The 18,527-nt window shown below is 37.1% G+C and overlaps 2 protein-coding genes across 2 annotated transcripts; one reads left to right on the top strand and one right to left on the bottom strand.

The window, feature by feature from the left end:
* Window positions 1-1,599: 1,599 nt before the first annotated feature.
* LOC121998583 (heparanase-like protein 2) lies at window positions 1,600-4,370 on the top strand. The gene is made up of 8 exons (XM_042553562.1): window positions 1,600-1,830; window positions 2,132-2,351; window positions 2,429-2,465; window positions 2,536-2,719; window positions 2,793-2,941; window positions 3,188-3,611; window positions 3,683-3,808; window positions 3,902-4,370. Exons 2-8 carry the CDS (start codon window positions 2,139-2,141, stop codon window positions 4,323-4,325), a joined length of 1,557 nt encoding a protein of 518 aa, XP_042409496.1. The 5' UTR covers window positions 1,600-1,830; window positions 2,132-2,138; the 3' UTR covers window positions 4,326-4,370.
* A 1,157-nt stretch (window positions 4,371-5,527) lies between these two features.
* On the bottom strand, window positions 5,528-15,906 carry LOC121998582 (probable galacturonosyltransferase 13). Its single transcript, XM_042553561.1, has 6 exons — window positions 15,302-15,906; window positions 13,787-13,845; window positions 13,531-13,686; window positions 9,265-9,852; window positions 8,272-8,574; window positions 5,528-6,369 (listed from the first exon to the last, which is right to left on the bottom strand). Exons 1-6 carry the CDS (start codon window positions 15,510-15,512, stop codon window positions 6,082-6,084), a joined length of 1,605 nt encoding a protein of 534 aa, XP_042409495.1. The 5' UTR covers window positions 15,513-15,906; the 3' UTR covers window positions 5,528-6,081.
* Window positions 15,907-18,527: the final 2,621 nt, after the last annotated feature.

Here is an 18,527-nt window from a genome sequence, read left to right as displayed (position 1 = left end):
CATGATCTGGTCCCAAATAATTGTATCATTTTATGTGATGATTGAGAAGAAAAAAAAAAAAGTCTTGTTGGCTAGGTCCCAAATAATTGTATCATTTTATGTGATGATTGAGAAGAAAAAAAAAAAAGTCTTGTTGGCTAGGAAAAAAAAATACATAATATAAAGTGACAATTTAAAAAATGATCTCACATGTCTTCTCCATCAACAAACAGTGAAGCTAGTTGATCCACTTCTAAAGTATTTATATAGTCTCCCAATATCTTATAATTCGATTATCAGTTATAACATATTACGGGATATGACCGTCCATTGTGAATGTTTTTGAATTTACCTTGATCGATAAAGAAGATTCATGGGATTGAATTGATCATCCTATTAATCGGCTTGAAGAAAACTTGACGCTGGCTAAAAATGAAATCACTAAACCCATCTTAGATATTCCAAAAATAATTAAGAAGATCTTGACATTTGATGTCACATGCTACCGGTACAATTATGTGACTCCAAAGTTCTCCAACTGTTTATAATTTATTAGCAAAGAAAGAGCGAAGCACACACATCACTGTCCAATCGAATGTGACATGCCACTTTCCACATGGTGGAGATAAAGACTCCGTGGCTGTTTTCTCCACAGCTCGATCCATCTGTTCGTGGAGAATTTTGGAGTAGCCTAAAGTCATTGGCATTGTTTTACGAGTAATTGGAAAAAAAATCTCTAATACAACTTTAATTTTATATATAATATTTATTTTTTTTAAAAAAAAAATCTTTTTATATGTAAAATTTTGTTTACTTTAGCTCTTTTGTACAGACATCGTTATCTATTTATTTCTCATATTTTTTTTAGAATAATTTTTTTTTAAAAAATGAATATAATTCTTCTTAAATTTCGTATTTTAAATTAAAATAGAGTATATTTTCTATCTAATTGAATATGTTTTTTTCTCGCTTAATATAACATTTTTTAAATTCAGCATCATTTAAAGAGAATCTAATATATTTTCTATTTAATTGAGTACTATTTAAAGTGAACCTAATATATTTTTTATCTAATTGAGATGGAAAAAGAGTCGTACTCAATTTAATAGAAAATATACTATATTCTAATTTAATGTGTTGAATTTAAGAGAAATTATATTTATTTTTAGACTTTGTATACCTAAAAAAAATGAGGGGTAAATAGGTAAATTAGTATCCATTATGTTTAGTTAGGGAGTGAAAAATTGAGCACTATTTTTTTCCACCGTAATAAAATTCCTTATAAATTCAGCACCATTTAAAGATATTCTAATATATTTTTTATTCAACTGGTTATTATTTAAAGAGAATCTAGTATATTTATCATCATGGAAAATAAGTTTGATAGAAAATATACTAGAGATTCTAATTTAATATCTAAATTATATTCATTTTAAAATTTTTTATATTAAAAAATATGAAAGACAATTAGATAAATTGATATTCATTATGTTTTTATTTGATCAAACAGTGGAAATAAAGTTTTTTTGGCAATGAAAATTGTATGTAAAATTTAAATTGTGATTAGGGAGTCCATGCACATGTTCACTTGTTTTACTCCATTAACAATGAAAGAGAAGAACAGTAGATCTTTATATTCATTATTATATGTCAGAGAGTGCCATTCGCTGTGATGCAAATAAAGCTACAGGAAACAGATTCCTGAGGGAATCCAATCCAATCCAATCCACTTCACGGTATAGTTTTACTGAATCTAGCTCGAGTTGACAGAATCCGAGAGGGATCGATCGAGATCGCTGCCTTTTGACTGAGCTCTTGCTGTTCTTGGGAGGAGCTGAAACCCTGCACAAGGTGATTGCCATTCTTAGAACCATTGTTCTTTGCTTAGTTTCCGTGCAATTTAGTGAGTATTTAGGAAGATTTGGAAGGATTTCTTGTTGCCAGAAGCTCTTCTTTTAGGTTTACAGAGGTACATTTGCTATGTTTAAGATGAATGAGGATTGTTAGACACAAAACACACAAAGAAGGCGATAAATGCTTTGTTTTTCAAACTTCACACTAGTTTTTCACTTGCAGTATCAAAGCATCAGAATTGAAAGAATATGAACTCTCTATTAACTCTTCTTCCCTTTCCTTGCGTTTACCAAAGCAGAAATATAATGAGATCTCCGTTTCTGTTCTTGCCATTGTTCCTCTACTTCATCGTTCAAGTTCCTGCTCAAGAACACCCAGATGTGGCAATCATAGTGAAGGGGTCTGATCTAGTGGCCGAAATCAGTGATACTTTTGTTTGCGCGACTCTCGATTGGTGGCCGCGCGAGAAGTGTAACTACTATCAATGTCCATGGGGAGAATCCTCAATCCTAAATCTGGTGAGAATCCTTCTAGTACGGTTTTAGGCAATCTCACAACTAATTAAGTTTTTTTTGGCTCCATGGTCGTGCTTCAGAACTTGTCTCATCCATTTCTCGCAAAATCCATTCGAGGTAATCCCTTCCTGTTCTTCATGATCTTCCAATTATATCAATCACAGTTGTTCCATCTTATTCAATTCAGCTTTTAGCCCATTGCGGATAAGAGTGGGAGGTTCCTTGCAAGATCAAGTTGTGTATGGCATGCCGAATCTAGGGACTCCATGCCTTCCTTTTTCGAAGACCGACGACGGTCTCTTTGGCTTCTCTAGAGGATGCTTGAGCACCTCAAGGTGGGACGAGATAAACCACCTATTTCAAAAGACCGGGTAAACTCTTCTAAAGTTAATTTAGTCGTTAATTGACAGTTTTCTTATAGTGAAAACCATTATAATTACCCAGAGTCGTCACGACATTCGGTCTAAATGCACTATACGGGAGGCACCGGGCACAAAGCAATCAGTGGGTAGGAGCTTGGAACTCCACCAATGCTCGAGCATTCATCGAGTACTCGATATCGAAAGGATACAATGTAGATTCATGGGAATTCGGTAATCCCTCTTTCTTTCTCTCTCTATCTTTACTTGAATTCCAAGGGAAGGAAAGATTCGACAAAGTCGAAGTAAATGTCTACTTTATGTGTTAGTCATTATTCTAAAGGTTAGTAGTTGTCTGTGATTTATTTTCTCTGTGTTGATCCTGAGACGGATTGACGGAGACGCTGAAGAGAGTATTCGTCTTTTGCCACCTAAGAGAAGGAAAGGTAGTTATAACGGCCGATTCTCGATGATGATCAGGCAATGAGTTGAGCGGGCAAGGTGTGAGTGCGAGTGTCAGCGCCGATCAATACGCCAGAGATTTGATCGCTCTCAAAGCTGTCCTGAAAGTGCTGTACAGAGGTTCGCGACGGGAGGCGTTGTTGGTCGCTCCCGGCGGCTTCTTCGATCAGCCATGGTACGCGCGGCTCCTGCAGGCCTCCGGCGCCGGCACGATCGACGCCGTCACGCATCATATCTACAATCTGGGTCCAGGGAATGATCCAAACATACGAGAAAGGATCACAGATCCAGCGTACTTGAGTGGGGAGGCAGATACGTACAGGGCTCTGCGACTCACAATACAGAGGACTGGACCGTGGTCCTCTGCTTGGGTCGGGGAAGCCGGCGGCGCGTTCAACAGCGGCAGTAGGCTCGTCTCGAAAGCATTCCTCAACAGCTTCTGGTACGTAGGTTCGCATTGCGTCTCTCCTTGCAGATTTGTTTGTAACTGCTCGCTAAAGACGAACGATTCAGGTACTTGGATCAACTCGGCATGGCGTCCAAGTACAACACCAAGGTGTACTGCAGACAGACGTTGATCGGAGGGAACTACGGTCTCCTCGACTCGAATACTTTCGTTCCGAATCCTGATTACTACAGGCAAGGGAAAGGCATTCGGATTACTCGATCGAAAACGATTTCTTTCTTGTTTAGAGAGTGATAATGTCCTTTTTGCGATTTCTGCGTTGGTAGTGCTCTGCTGTGGCATCGGCTGATGGGGAAAGGAGTGCTTTCGACCGATGTCAGTGGTTCATCGTACTTGAGAGCCTACGCGCATTGCAGGAAAGGGAAAGAAGGCGGCGTCTCTATGCTGCTGATCAATCTGAGTAGGTACACCAAGTTCAGCGTGCGCGTCGTCGACGTTCTGTATGGCGATGGTGAAGGCGGGCGGAGGGATGATGGAAAGAGAGAGGAGTATCATCTGACGGCGAAAGACGGCAACCATCTGAGCCAGACCGTTCTGCTGAACGGCACTCCGTTGGAGATCAGTGAAGAGGGAGACGTTCCTCCTCTGAACCCGGTGAATGCTGCTGTCCGATCGCCTGTCGAGGTGGCTCCCTTGTCGATTGCGTTCGTTGTCCTCCCAGACTTTGAGGCAAAAGCATGCTTGAGATAACGTCGCCGGAAGTCAATTAATAGAATAAATCCTACTTTAATTTCAGCAAGTCAATATTGATTTTTTTTTTAAACAAAAATTGAAAGGACGTTCTAAATAAAATCTACCGACTAAACCGACTAAACGTGCAAAAATTATTCGATAACTTTTGTAATGTATTGGATGAAACTTTCACGTTGGAATAGCGAATGAGTACCCGTTGTTTTTAAACTCTAAATTCTATCATTTTTTCAAACACTCAATTCTAAATTTTAAACACTTATATTAAAATACTTTTTATCAACTTCATTACAATTATTTAAATTCTATTAAAAAGTATTTTAAATTAATTAAAATCATTTAAATTTTATTAAAAATTATTTTAAATTAATCAAAATTACTTTAAATAATAATTAATAATTAATAATTAATAATAATAATAATAATGGCTAAATAGCTACTTCAATACTCCAACTATATTATATTAAATGTTACATATTATAACAGTTATATAATAACTTTTATTAAAATTTGATTCTTAGTTACGATACATTTATAAGAATTTTTTCTCTAAATAGAATACGTAATCATGAAATACTGAGCTTCTAGATCATCCACTGTAAGTACTTTTTTATTTATCTTGATAATCGGTAGAAAATTTTCATATAATCAAATCGATCACTCCAGATTCAATATTACTAGTTAACATTTTCACCCCGAGGCTAAGATACAACAAAAGGACGTCAAGTTGTTACCTAAGCATCCACGATTCGATCCTCAACTACGACACATTTATTAAAATTTTTCTTCTAAATAGAGAATATAATCACAAAGTAATGATTTTTTAAGATACCCATCGTAAACGCTTCCCGATTTATTCTAAGAATCGATGAAAAGCTTTCATGTGACCAGACTGATCACGTATTCTCGATTCATCATTTTTTTTTATACAATAACTTTTAGATATTATATCAATTAATCATAATTACTATATAGTATTGAAAATAATCAACAATGTTATAATAGTTACTCGATAGCTTTACGCATTATAACAATTAACAATGTAGGCTACAACAACACTGAGATAAGAGATATTTTGGAAAATAAAAAATAAAATATAAAAAATCCGATGAGGCACCCTTTCGATTTTTTACGTCAGTTTGAGGAATAAATTTGGCCAAGAAAAGATAGAATCACAGGGAGATGAAAAACACAATTGAACATATTAAAACTGAAAGAATTAACTGCACATTTCAATATCGTATGAATTAAGACATTTCCTAGGGTTCCCCAATATTCAAAGGGGTTGGAATGTTAAAAAGTAAACATCCATGGCCTCTAAATTTAGAGGTCAAACGAGGAACCGGCAAAAAAGTTTGAGTAAATTAATAAATAAAAGCCAAAATAAAATTTTCAAAAGAAAAAAAGAAACACCCACACAAAATCCGCATCCTCCAAAACAAGTTCTCTTCAGTATATACTGGTCGTGCAGCTGGATGCTCCTCCTCTAGCAACAAGGAGCAGATTGAGCCTGTTTGTTCCATAGCAAGAATACAGAACTACCTTTAGAATGCCCAATACTAATTATTATAACCTTAGAATGAATCTAATTCCCAGAGTTTCCAGAGTCGGTCACAAAACAGGAATTTGCCAGATGCATCCCATTTTTGACTGCACCACTATGCAACTGAGTTCTTGGTTTACGAAGTGGTTCTTTCTTTGAGGTGAGATTCAGAACTTCTTCCCTCAATTTTCATGCAGTCCAGATATTTGACTATTATTGAGGGTCCAAGATATGGCAATTCCTGATGAAGTCGTTGGAATAGTTTACATGCAGCGTCCAAAAGGGCTGTAAGTGCTTATATCCAATCTCCAGCCAAGGCTTGCACTGCCCGTTGTAGTGGATCACAGCAGCCTTCTTCACGCTGTCGAGGTCAGTCTTCTCCTGATAGCCCAGACCTAACAAATGCCAGGATGATTCTATAGGATGCACATAACCTCTGAATGCAATTAGAGCTGGTGGTAATGTCCCCAGCTTCCATAGTGTCATATTTGATTTCAGATTCTGCATTGAGATAGAAGAAGAAGAGGAGACGTTAGGAATGCATGCACAAATGAGGGAAGCAACTTCTGCCGATGGATCTTTGAGGACATGAAAATTAAAAAAAAAAACAAGTTGCATTTTTCTTATGCATGTGATTCGACAGGAAAACAAGAATTAACTTTCGCCAATATGAATAAGATACAATAAGAAACTGAATGCCTTGACAATAAGAATAAAGGTGCTACACTTAGCATAGGCCCAGATTTCATAGGCAATAATATGGTCACAAGGAAGAATTTGGAACCTCAGTTCCACCTGGGTACATGAAACTGTAATGACATCCGTAGGATTTTATAAAGACTCCACATGCTATTGGCAAAATGCACATAAAGAAAGTTGAAAAGTATATGATGAGCATTTGTTTAAAACGACAAAGACTGACACAATAATATAATTAGATCAAGGACATCAATTGTGGATATTCATGAAAAAATTCATATTCTGGTTACAGCTTACGTGACTGCATATCTTATTCCATTATTGAAATGTATGTTTAACTGACATGGTGAAACCGGCATAAGCATTAGCTTACAAGTGATTTATCTGATTATTAGTTCATCAAAAACTGCAACATGTCCAAAGCTATGGTCTGTCCCTAAAACACATGACTAGCTGCAGGTTACTAATGAAATATACATAATGCAATTCGATGAATTTAGAAATAGCAAAAATAAAAGTTATCGAGTATAGAGTCTGGAGAGAAAAATGAAGATAAAACTTAGATTCAAGGTTCATTAGATTCTCTTAGAATTTGGAACCAGCTTCCATTAATTTTGATGGTTCCTCAAAATTGGTTAGAGTTGGATTGGTTATTTCTGCATGGTACAACAAGAATGTTCCCATCAAATGGGTTTTGGTAAATACATCTTATTCCTCCATAAATAACATCTTGCCATGGGTTGGCCCAAGTCATTTGTTTATTTGATTGTCTTTTATTGGTCTACCTCATACTCTAACACCTCCAACTCCAAATTATCAACACACTAATTTTGAGATCCTCTTGATCATTTTCCGATATGTTCATACTACAATATATTTTCTCTCAACTCATCTATCAAAACTTCAAGCTGCTCAATTATATATATAAAAAAATCTCCTGATAAATTCACAAACAAATCCAACATTCTCATCTGTATCACAATATTCATTTGCATGTGTTTGTTAACAACAACTATGCGACAATGTCTTAGAACTTTTCTCATAGCACAACATGATGGCATGGTCTTCATCCTCTACAAACTACCTAACAGTAATCCTGTAGGTTCTTGTCAGTGGCAAAAGGTGTATAATTGAACTTTCACTTAAACGTGGAGGTTAGCAGATTGTTTGATTGGTTCTGTGAATGATGAATCTAGAATGTTTTTACTGAAAATGACTTAAATGGGAACCAAAGTTCAAAATCCAAGCAAACTCCATTTCTATTATGGAAAATTATAAGTGCATGTGATGCATTTAATCTTGCTTCAGGAACATATTATCAAGAACATTCCCAGAGAATTCAAGATGCATGTAAGAAGTAGCATCGCTGGCAAGCAAACACCATTTGGATTAGGATATTGTAATATTCAACAAGAGTATTCAAAATTTATGATTTTTTTTCATCACACCCAATGTGTCTAAATGCTATGCAATGCATTCGATCTTGCAGCCAATCAATGATTTTACATCTGTAATCAGAGTGATGCATCTATCTAAACCAATCAAAATATACCTGAAAACACCACTCCAATATGCAACAAGAACTAATTTAGTTAACAAGCAAAAAAGAAATGGGAAGCAAATATTTTATAGTTCTTTCTAAAAGGAAAATTTAAGGCACTCATTAGGACAAAGGATTAGAAGATAACAGAGGTTAGACATTACCTCCTTCACCCAGTAATGGTATGTTTCTCGAATATTAGTCTTCCTCCAGGCATTCAAGTCAAAAATATTCATCCCATATGCCCAAGCACATTCATCAGGATCCAATTTATTAGCAATGAGGGGATGCGAGAAGTTGAAATATGTCCTAAACCTTTTACCCATCACCCATGAATCTTCACCTTTGCAAGTTAGGACAGCACCATTTACTTTCCCAGAAAGATCAATTTCCCATAATGGTGACAAGTCACGCTGAACAACAATGTCATCATCTAGAAACACCACCTTGTTGAGATTGGGGAATAACTGTTTCAAAATTTAGAACAATCACATTATTGCCATTATTCAGGAAACATATTACGAATAAAACAAATCTGTACATCAAATATGGGAATGAGATGACAATCACAATCTGACTGGCATGAATGAGAAGCCTTCTGGCCATCCTTCATGCCACAAACATGAACATTAATATGCATACGTGTATATTATTCTTGTGGGATGATACTAAATAATAATCGATGCATTTCATATATAACAACCACTGGAAGTCATGGTCTTAGGGAAACTTTAACATCCAGAAGGTAATGTCTGTGTACAGCTCATGAAAAAAGAGACAATCAAATTACAATACATTTTCCACCTTTATTCTCCCAACCTTATTTTAAAGGATGAAAATTTTGAAGAGCAGTAAAGCTTACAATATTAAACCTATAATACGACAATTGAAGTAATATTGAGGTAAGGTGGATGATGCAGCCAATAGCAAAGAAACTGTATAAAAGTCGAAGCCATGAAAGTGCTTAGTATGCATGCCTGGACCCAACAACCTGATTCTTTAGTCCACACTACACAACATAGCAAGCATAGACTGAAAAAAAAGTAGAGGTATTAAAATTCCACCTTTTTCGTGTTTGGAACAACAGAATTTCTGTGAATTTTTTTTAACAGAAGAGCTGGTATCACAAAACAAAATGTTCACACTAACTAAATTACCTCAGGCAGGTATATGCGCAAATGGTTGAGCAGAGAAATATATTTAGGACTCCTAGCCTGCAATTTAGATGCAAAAATCCTCGGAGTATCAGTGACATCAGCTCCTGTGATATGATTCCCATGATAGTGATTTCTGACACCATTGTGATTCTCAATAGCTTCAAGAACAGGCACATTTTCTCTCGTTAACCAGCCAAACTGATGGACACCTTTCACTTCAACAATAGCAGAGGCAAGAGGATTCAATGCAAACCATGAATGCATTCCAGGATAGGTCTTTTTGTCAGTTATGACATGGAAGACTACTCTTTCCGGATTTAGTGAAGATGTAACAACTGAGTTGACCACTACAGAGGCTGCAAGAATGTTATCAGTGGCTACGACAAAATGATGGTATGAATTATCTGCAAGCAGAGGTAGCAACTCAGGTGATGGCAACTGTTTACGTGCTTGTGCATTGGATGAATATTCATCAGTAAGTCGTAATGAGAGACAATGCAAGCCTTTTGGAATAGACGTTGCTGCATAGTGTTTGTGCAGTTGCTCTGCTAGTCGAGATCTTTTCAACTCCCTGTCCATGCTTTCCATCTGCACATAAAATGACAACTGATAAGAACACACCTCCATGACTATTCACTTAACAAATTTTATTTAAAAATGGTTGACAATGGTTTTTTGTAATTAAAAAAAATTACAGTAGAATAATTGGTACTGTGAACAGAAAGGTTGTTAATCTACATAGTTTTCCCCTAAATTTTTATCTTAAAACATGAAATTTCTTTACTAGTGGCTAGTCAGTTATTGATACAAGATAATTCAATTTCAAAGTTTCTAACCTAATCCACCGTTCCTAATCAATTCCCCCAAAGGCCACATAATTGAAGATGATCAAATTCTTTCTAATAAATAGACACACCATAATCTGTTGAAAGAGGAAATGTACCTGGTAGATTTTAACAGAAATGCCTTACACAATAACTTCTAGAAGAACCAAACTAGAAACCATGGTTGTAGGATTGTGGGTCTGCTCTTGATGCTCTCACTCATTGATTCTATTATACTAGATGCTAAACTGCGTGATGTGTAGTATTTTTAAGTGATCGACAGCTCGGTGCACGAAGCTCCCACCATGCGGGGTCCCGGGGAAGGATCCATTGTACGCAGTTTTACCCTGCTTTTTGCAAGAGGTTGTTTCCAAGATTCGAACTCATGACCTTTAGGTCACAAAGCAACAATTTTACCGTTGCGTCAAGACTCCCCTTCATGTGTAGTATTTTTAAGTAACTATATTAAAATCAATAAACATTTATAAATTAAAGTTGTGAGAAAAATAATCAAATGATTATTAAAAAAAAATGGCATACAAATTAAATTTTATAGTAGAATTCAGAAATCTAGATTTATAAATTTAAGAATTTTCACAGAATAATTAATTTCAAATTTATGGAATTAACTAATTCTAATAAATCATAAAAATTATATGCTTAATCTAAAAATCATTTTCCTTAGCTGCCTTTATGACAAAAAATGTATCCGAAAATAAATATTATAACTGAAGTAATCCTAAAAAATTTGTAATGTGATGGAACCTCAATTATTCATATGTCCAAGCTACCCTTTGTCATACGTATAAATCAACAACAAAGAGAATATATATATATATATATATTCTAGCTTACATGCATGCTTAACTTGATATTTATTTGGAAAATGATGAAAAACTTTCAGCCTAATACAAGAGGTTATATGAATGCAAACCTGAGAAAGCAGATAATGCAGGGATGCTTTCGTTTTACTATAAAGAAGATTAACAAATGTCCAATTAATGCAAATGAATATTTGCATGACAAGTAATAGAATTTTCCCTTTTTACAATGAAAAACTGTCAAAGGAAATGAAAAGTCCTCCTATCCGTTCATATTTTTTTAATTAGACACTTGCATTCTAATCAATTGCGCTTTGATTTACAAAATTGCCATTGAATCCTTCATTTCTTATTATGCATGCTAAGACCTTTAAGCTGACGTAGCAAGCTGAGAAACCACCTCAGAATTGTTTTTCCTCGATTTTACTTATAAAAGGAGATGCAGTGGCACTATTTCCAACATTTCTTGAATCATTTCACAACTTGCCTTAAACTGCAAATATATAAGTGAAATCTTTCATCTAGAGTCTCTAGCCCCTCCTAGTCAATCTCATTTAAATGTTGGACAGTTTGACTGTTTGAGTGTGAGGATTTGGAAGGAACAGAGATAAGCAAGAATATGTATTGGTTTAAAAGTCTTTAAAACAACTCAATGAAACAAAATTAAGTCTTTGAGGTTGGATGGAACAATATAGGTTGATACCAATTGGCATATCTGGATCTCTCAGGACAAAATATGTCACTAAACCAGGCAACACAGCATACAAATCCCTAGTAGTCCAAGATCAGAACAACCCCTAGTTGTGTGGATTTTTTTTTAATAAAGTTCAGATGATACAAAGTTATCAATTGTTTTTCATATTTAGTTTTGTTTTTTCATGACTTAGTTTTGTAAATCTGTACTGTAAGCATAGAAATGGAACTGTTTGAACAAAATCAAATGCAAACTAGGTTCCCCTCTGTGCCCACATTTGTATCAATATGTACAAGCCAGATTGCCTGATTACAACCTCTTTGTTATTAGAAGTTTATGAGAAACCACATCTTTTTCAAACATATGCATCAACACTAGGCACTTCTAGCATGAAGATTGCTTATTAATGTATCATATTCATTTTGGTATTTAAAGACTTCTGCTAAAAGAGGAGTTCCTGTTATAGAACTTAAACTAATTTGATCATATCAAAGTTACCGATCTGCTAGTAGTAGTAAAAACACAAAAAAATAGAATTAAAAAATTAAAGCAAGTAGAAATGAAGTAAAATAAAAAATCAGGCCATGAATCTGTTTCTTATAACCACTTTCTCTTCTGAATTTAAGGAAACTAAAACAACCCTATTAAGCTTTAAAATTTCTCTTGGTTTTGAATCTTTGATATTTTAAACACCAAAATTGTAAAGATAGCATATTTATTTAGGTTTCTACTTCAACCAATATAGCTTGTTAATCTTATGATAATGACCTATGAATTTTTCCAAGGCAAATGTTGAGGAATTTTAATACACACATGGCTACTACAAAATAATGATAGATGGATTCTAAACGATAGTAGTCTAAAATGAAAACAGATTATTCATGATCTACCAAAATGTCACGAACATTGAATATCCAATGATCATAAACAAGTACTGTCACCAAGTTTTGTTAGTCCTGGCTATTCCATCATAATCATCAAGCAATGCAAGTTTCAACTATTTTGTGTCAGGTACATGGATCATATCCCAACAGTGGGATCTATGCATTTTGCAATTCTATACAGCTACTAATATTCAGATCTCTTAAATCAATTGATTACATTAATTTGCTTTGCTTGGTCCTCTCTATTCCTTCAACATCAACTAGAAAAAATTCTACTTGCCCAACCACAGAATCCATTAGTCACCTTTTAACATGTTCATATCATCTTCCCTGATTCTACCATTGATTCATGTTACATTCTTTGTTCAATTAACACAATAGCAGCTTAGCATTGACATTCTGCTACCTTAAACATTTTGCAGAACATTCTTATAATATATAATGGATTATAGAAAAAAATTATAAAAAAAACTTTTAGCCGAAGGGCACATGATAATATCATAAAATTTAAAAAGTTTTTATTTTCATTTCCCATCTTGCATATCTCTATCAATATCTTCTTTTTGAATAGCATATTCAAGGTATTTAAATCTCTTATTAAAAATCCATGCCATCCATCTATTTCATTTATTCAGGCAGTCGAACTTCCGCAAAACTTAAAACATTTGGGTTCTTAATTATCTTTCCACAATTCAAGCTTTGAGCTTAAACTCTACTACACCAAGAAGATTTATCTTGAATATAATTGGTAAGTTCAAGATTAGTCTCAATTCTGTGGGAATGGCCAAATATTTGAAACCAAATAAAAAAGAAAGTATGTGAAATTATAATTCAACTACAGAAAAATATCCATGGAACAGACCCAATAACTCAAAAGAGCATCTCCATAAAGTTCAGAGAACCTGAAGCAAACAAGAACTAGATCCTCTCTTTAAAAGAATTGCAATAACATGGTGAAAATTTATTTTCTCAAACAAACAAACAAATGCTAAACTACCATAATATGCTTTTGGGATGGGCATAAAAATAAGTAAATGGCATACCGTTGCCTTCAAGCTTATAGCAAATGTCTTGGCATCATCCTGGTTATTCTTCATGTCTGAAAGAAACTCACTGAAAGACTCTGGCACTTTTAATCCAGCTGGAATTTCCTCAGAGTTTATTTGGTCAAGTAACTTGTACAGATCTTTAACAAGTTTCTGCATATACATTTAGTTGATTCAGTGTATGATTCCATTTTCACAACAAGAAAATGCTTATTAATCATGAATTTAAGTAGCAAAGAAGAGACAAAACTACCTCAGAACCATCACCTCCTCGACCAAGAAACTTTGGACCCAGTCGTCTTCCCAGACAATCTGAAACAAATAAGTTTGATTCAATTTATTTGCCAATGATGAAGTTCTGCAGTGATTTATACCTTCTGGTAATATACATTACATTTAATAAAGTGAATATAGTCAGATACTCTAATTTAAATTATGTTGTAAAATATTCACATTCATTCACTCGTAGAACATGCTTGAAGAATACTCCAGAGAAATCTAACATAAAAAGTAGTATTTAAGTTTCATAGCAGCTCATTTGGAAATCCATAACATAATAACAATAGACAGAAAGAGACAAGCTAAATGCACAAGGGTGAAAGTGCCTCTAGAAGTTAAGTATGCAAATATTCCAGAATGAAGAGTCAAGACAATCAATTGAAGCATTTCCATAAGTAATCTCAATTGTCATGGAGCTCTTGCTTATTCAAAGATTTGAAATCATTATTACACAACTGCTTAATAAAGAGCAGGTGGCTGAAGAAATGACAAAGAAAACTTACAAGACAGTACAAATGAAGAAAAAAATATAGGTAATCCAACAAAATATCACATGCTTTATAAGCAAAATGATAGCCCAAACATCATTATCCACCACATCTCACTGCTAACAAGCTATTAGAGAAAACTTATATAAGTTGCAATCCACGAACAAAAGGAACCATGCAAATGTCAATGGCAAAGATAACAAGGTAAATACTTGGCATGAAAACTAAAGATCATGATATATGTACAGAAATTGATTAGCAGTTATAAATTGCTTCAACATGACTATCCTGAGATGATAAGAAAATTGAACAAAATAAATCTAACAATATAAACAGAAGTAAAATATAAAGGTCCTTATTACTATCAATAATCAAATAAAATAAGAACAGAAATGTGAAAAGGCATTTAGAGGAAATTCACAAACAGTCAATGAATTGTGTGGAGAATGTTGACACACAAAAGAACTTATATATGCTACTGCTAAACTGTATTTGACTATAATGGTAGAAAACATATATAAATTGGTTCAAGATTTTTTAGTCCTCGTACATTTCCCCTTCAAAATTAGATAGAGGTCGTCATTGAAAAACAATCAAGAAGATCAAGTTCACAAAAGGTTCAAGATTCTGCATAACGACCCTAAAGTTCGTCCCAAAGAATTGAAATCCTGTGGCATTCTCAACAGTGGAACTACATTTAATCCTAGATCCATAATAAAGAATTGGGATGGATGATTTTGGTAAACCACCAATTGGAGGAACAGATGCAAGAAATATGTCTATCCAAAACATCAAAGTCAAATTCATAATCTAAATATAACGAATTTGGATCAAATGATAAAGAAAATCATCAAACAGAAAATTGAATGACATGTATTGGTAACTAAAAATGAAAGGGAAAAAAGTAAAGATCGAATCTTGCAGTCGGTAATGACATAAGCAGCGTCTGGTGACAAATTACAACCATTTCGAGATCCAGAATTTACGTTTCCAGAACCTACCCAAGGAGGAGCACTTGTTGACGCCCTCGAGGGTGACGAGGGCGGTGAGAATGAAGACAAATGGCAAAAGAAATGCGAGGATGAGAATGGTGTGGAAAAGGGTCCGGTAGGAGAAATGACGAGCCGCGACCTTCACCTTCATCAAGTCCAGAAACCCATTGCTGCTCGATATCGTTATGCTTCTCATGCTAGGCGAAAACCTAATCTGCATCGTGGCCACTGCGCCAGCTGCGACTTGCCGCCGGCCCTCACCGCTGCGGCGTCACCGTGGCGGCGCCGGCCAGAACAGATTCCCAGCCCACACCGCCTCCAAGCAAAAGAGCACGCTAACAAATCGCGAGGGCCGCAGGAGAACGAATCAGAGAGGCAGAGATCAGGTACCGGAAGCTGAAAGATCGGATGTGGAAAGGCCCCTACGTGCCAGCATAGAGTCCGCGATCGGAATCGCTAAAGAAGGCTGAGAATTCGTGTTCTTGTTGGCTTTGATCTCTCAAATGTGGCGAAATGTTGCGCGATTTGATCATCCGCCCTGTTCAACGAAGAGAGAGAGAGAGAGAGAGAGAGATGTCTTTGGTCCTCGAATCAAATGCAAGATTTGTTACTAGTTTGGGGATTAATTTCTGTCATCCGATTATTTTTTAAATTTCTTTTTCCCCCTTTGATTGATTCAGTCCCCTTTCTAGTTGATTGTCATAAAAATTAAATTGTTATTTATTTTAGATTATTCGAAAAAATTTAGGACGGCTAAAATTCTAAATATTTATCTTCTACAAAATAAAATTTTGTCGCGTAGCAATCGAATGAGAATAAAACTAAAAGGGATATAACGTTTAATATTAAAGTGATAAAACTATATTAATCTTAAAATTTAAATAGGATGAAAATGTGTTTTGCATCCCTTATTCTATATATCATTTTATTTGTCCCTCCCACTATGGGACAACGGCAAATGGTGCATTGATAATTATGTTATATGATCCTGTCCGAATGCCGAATCAATGGATGTTGGGCACGTGGTGCTTCCGGCTGCTGGCGTGGATCTTCGACTGGCGGCACAAAGCTCTGGCGAACCTGCACAGAAGTTGGGCCGGGAAGGGATTCCCGGCGACGACCCTCCGACGCTCAAGTCAGGCGAAGCTCAAGAAAGAAACAATGGCTTTAAAACTCGTAGACTGCGTACCTCCGGCGAAGAATGAGGTCCTTTATATAGGGCAGCGAAGAAGTGAGTGTACACCTACCGAGGTGTACACGTGCCCATGGCCCATACTCCAGTAAGGACTTGTCAGTGAGTTTCCCTAACCCATACTGCTATAGTCTTAGCATGTCCTCGATGGGACAGCAGAATCCCCTGTCACAAGATTTAGAGCATGGCCCACACGTGAAACATACCTGCTGTCAGAAAAAGACGTTCCTTGTCATTTTCCCCTTAGCTCCAAATCTGGCTTCCGGACGGACAGTTCCCTCAACATCCGACCGGACATATGCGGTGGTTTACTTGGGGAGATCCTCCATCACGTGCTTTATAGGGACTATTAGCAGTGTTACCTTATGGCTTTGGTCGAGCGTGAGGTCCGCTCGGCCCCACGACCTTTTCCACTGAGCACCGGAACCCTGATTTCGACAGGGCGCCTTTAACCATCAGCCGAATATCGTCCGGTCATTCCGCCCGATCGGACCCATCCCTCTCCGGGCGTTCGACTCCATCGGCCGGCCGGCCGGCCGGTCGGACCCGGCCCTCTCCGACCGTCCGGTCGGACCCGACCCTCTCCGGCCGGACAACTTCCACTGTGACTTCCACGTGGCGTTGACTCCACAGGGCGGGGTCCCCTGTTCTTACTACCGGATCACTTGCCTCCCCTTCAAGTCTAGTCGAAGGAGGCGAATAGTCCGACTGACTGGACTAAGAATCTGGACGAGCGGCTCCTTCGTGTTGGTATCCTCCGCTCGGCCAACCATAGAGGTAGCCTTGAGTGAATCAACAATGGCATTGACTGGATCTCCTCGTGCTCTGCGTCAATCTTCGACATTAAGGTTGAGCATGCTTTCATTAAATGCTCCGAATGATTGAATGCCACCTGGAGCACTGCCATCGGCGTACGGCGGCGGTGGCATGGTGTTTTGATGTGATCGAAGCGATTCGAAATGGACGGTTCGATGCATGCTTTGATTCCCGTGACTTGGATCCAACGGTGGAGGCCGCCCGACCTTCACCCTATAAATTCTTCGTTTCCTTCTCTTCCTCACCTGCCTCCGCGATTTCGACCATTGCCTCCTGCGCTTCGGAGCTCCAGCGATCCTGTTTCTGCTCTCCGACGCTCTCCGGCGCCTTTTCCTTGATCCCTTTCCCCGCAGCAAGGTTTTATATCTTTCCTTCCTCTTTTCCGGTGTTTCCTCCGCATTTCTTTCTCAGTTTTGATCCTTGAAACTTCCTTTCGTTTGCTGTTGTTTTTCTCCTGCCTTTTTGCCTTTTGACTCCTCCCGATCGGCCCATGGCTAGTTCTTCCAATCCCGAAGATCAGTCGCTCGGCCCATGGTACACCACCATGCGCCCGATTCGAACAATGGGACTTGATATTTTATGGACAATTTCAAATCCCGAGGATTTGAAATTCGCTTAGTGGTCCTTCCGCCGGCCTCACATGAGCTTTCAGGTCTTCCGAGACCGCCATCACCGGTCTTCGCTTTTCCTGTACACCCTTTCACCATAGATGTCTGTAATTTTTTCGGTGCGCTCGGCAGCTTAGTACCCAATACCTTCCGTCTCCTCTGCGGTGTTGTCGCTTTGTTTAAGATTCACAACATCCCCTCCGACCGGAGGTCTTTTACTATTACCACAAGCCAGGCACCTTCATGTTCCAAGTTCGGCCCGGCTTGGTCTTTTTCAACAAACTTCTACTTCCAATAAACATTGGAAGGATTATTTTTTCTACATCAGTATGCCCAATCAGGCAAACTTTCCGACCCAGTGGCAGGTCAGTCTGCCTCCCACTCCCGAGTTGAAGAAATTCAAGACCCGACCGGACTACCTCCACGCTGCAAATATACTGGTCGGTCTGCGACTTGACATCAACAAACTTCTCCACGAGGGAGTGATGTACATCTTCGGGCTGAGTCCTATACGGACTCCTCTTCCGGCCGGCTTCGGTAAGAACTTTGGTTGGGCATTTGCTTTGATTGCTAACTGATTTCTTTTCCTTTCTTTGCAGCGGACATCGTTATGGATTCG

The sequence above is a fragment of the Zingiber officinale genome, chromosome 6A, assembly GCF_018446385.1.
Source record: "Zingiber officinale cultivar Zhangliang chromosome 6A, Zo_v1.1, whole genome shotgun sequence".
In the NCBI taxonomy this organism is placed as follows: Eukaryota; Viridiplantae; Streptophyta; class Magnoliopsida; order Zingiberales; family Zingiberaceae; genus Zingiber; species Zingiber officinale.
The sequence above is the reverse complement of the archived record's forward strand: the minus strand, read 5'-3'. Positions and strand labels throughout refer to the sequence as shown.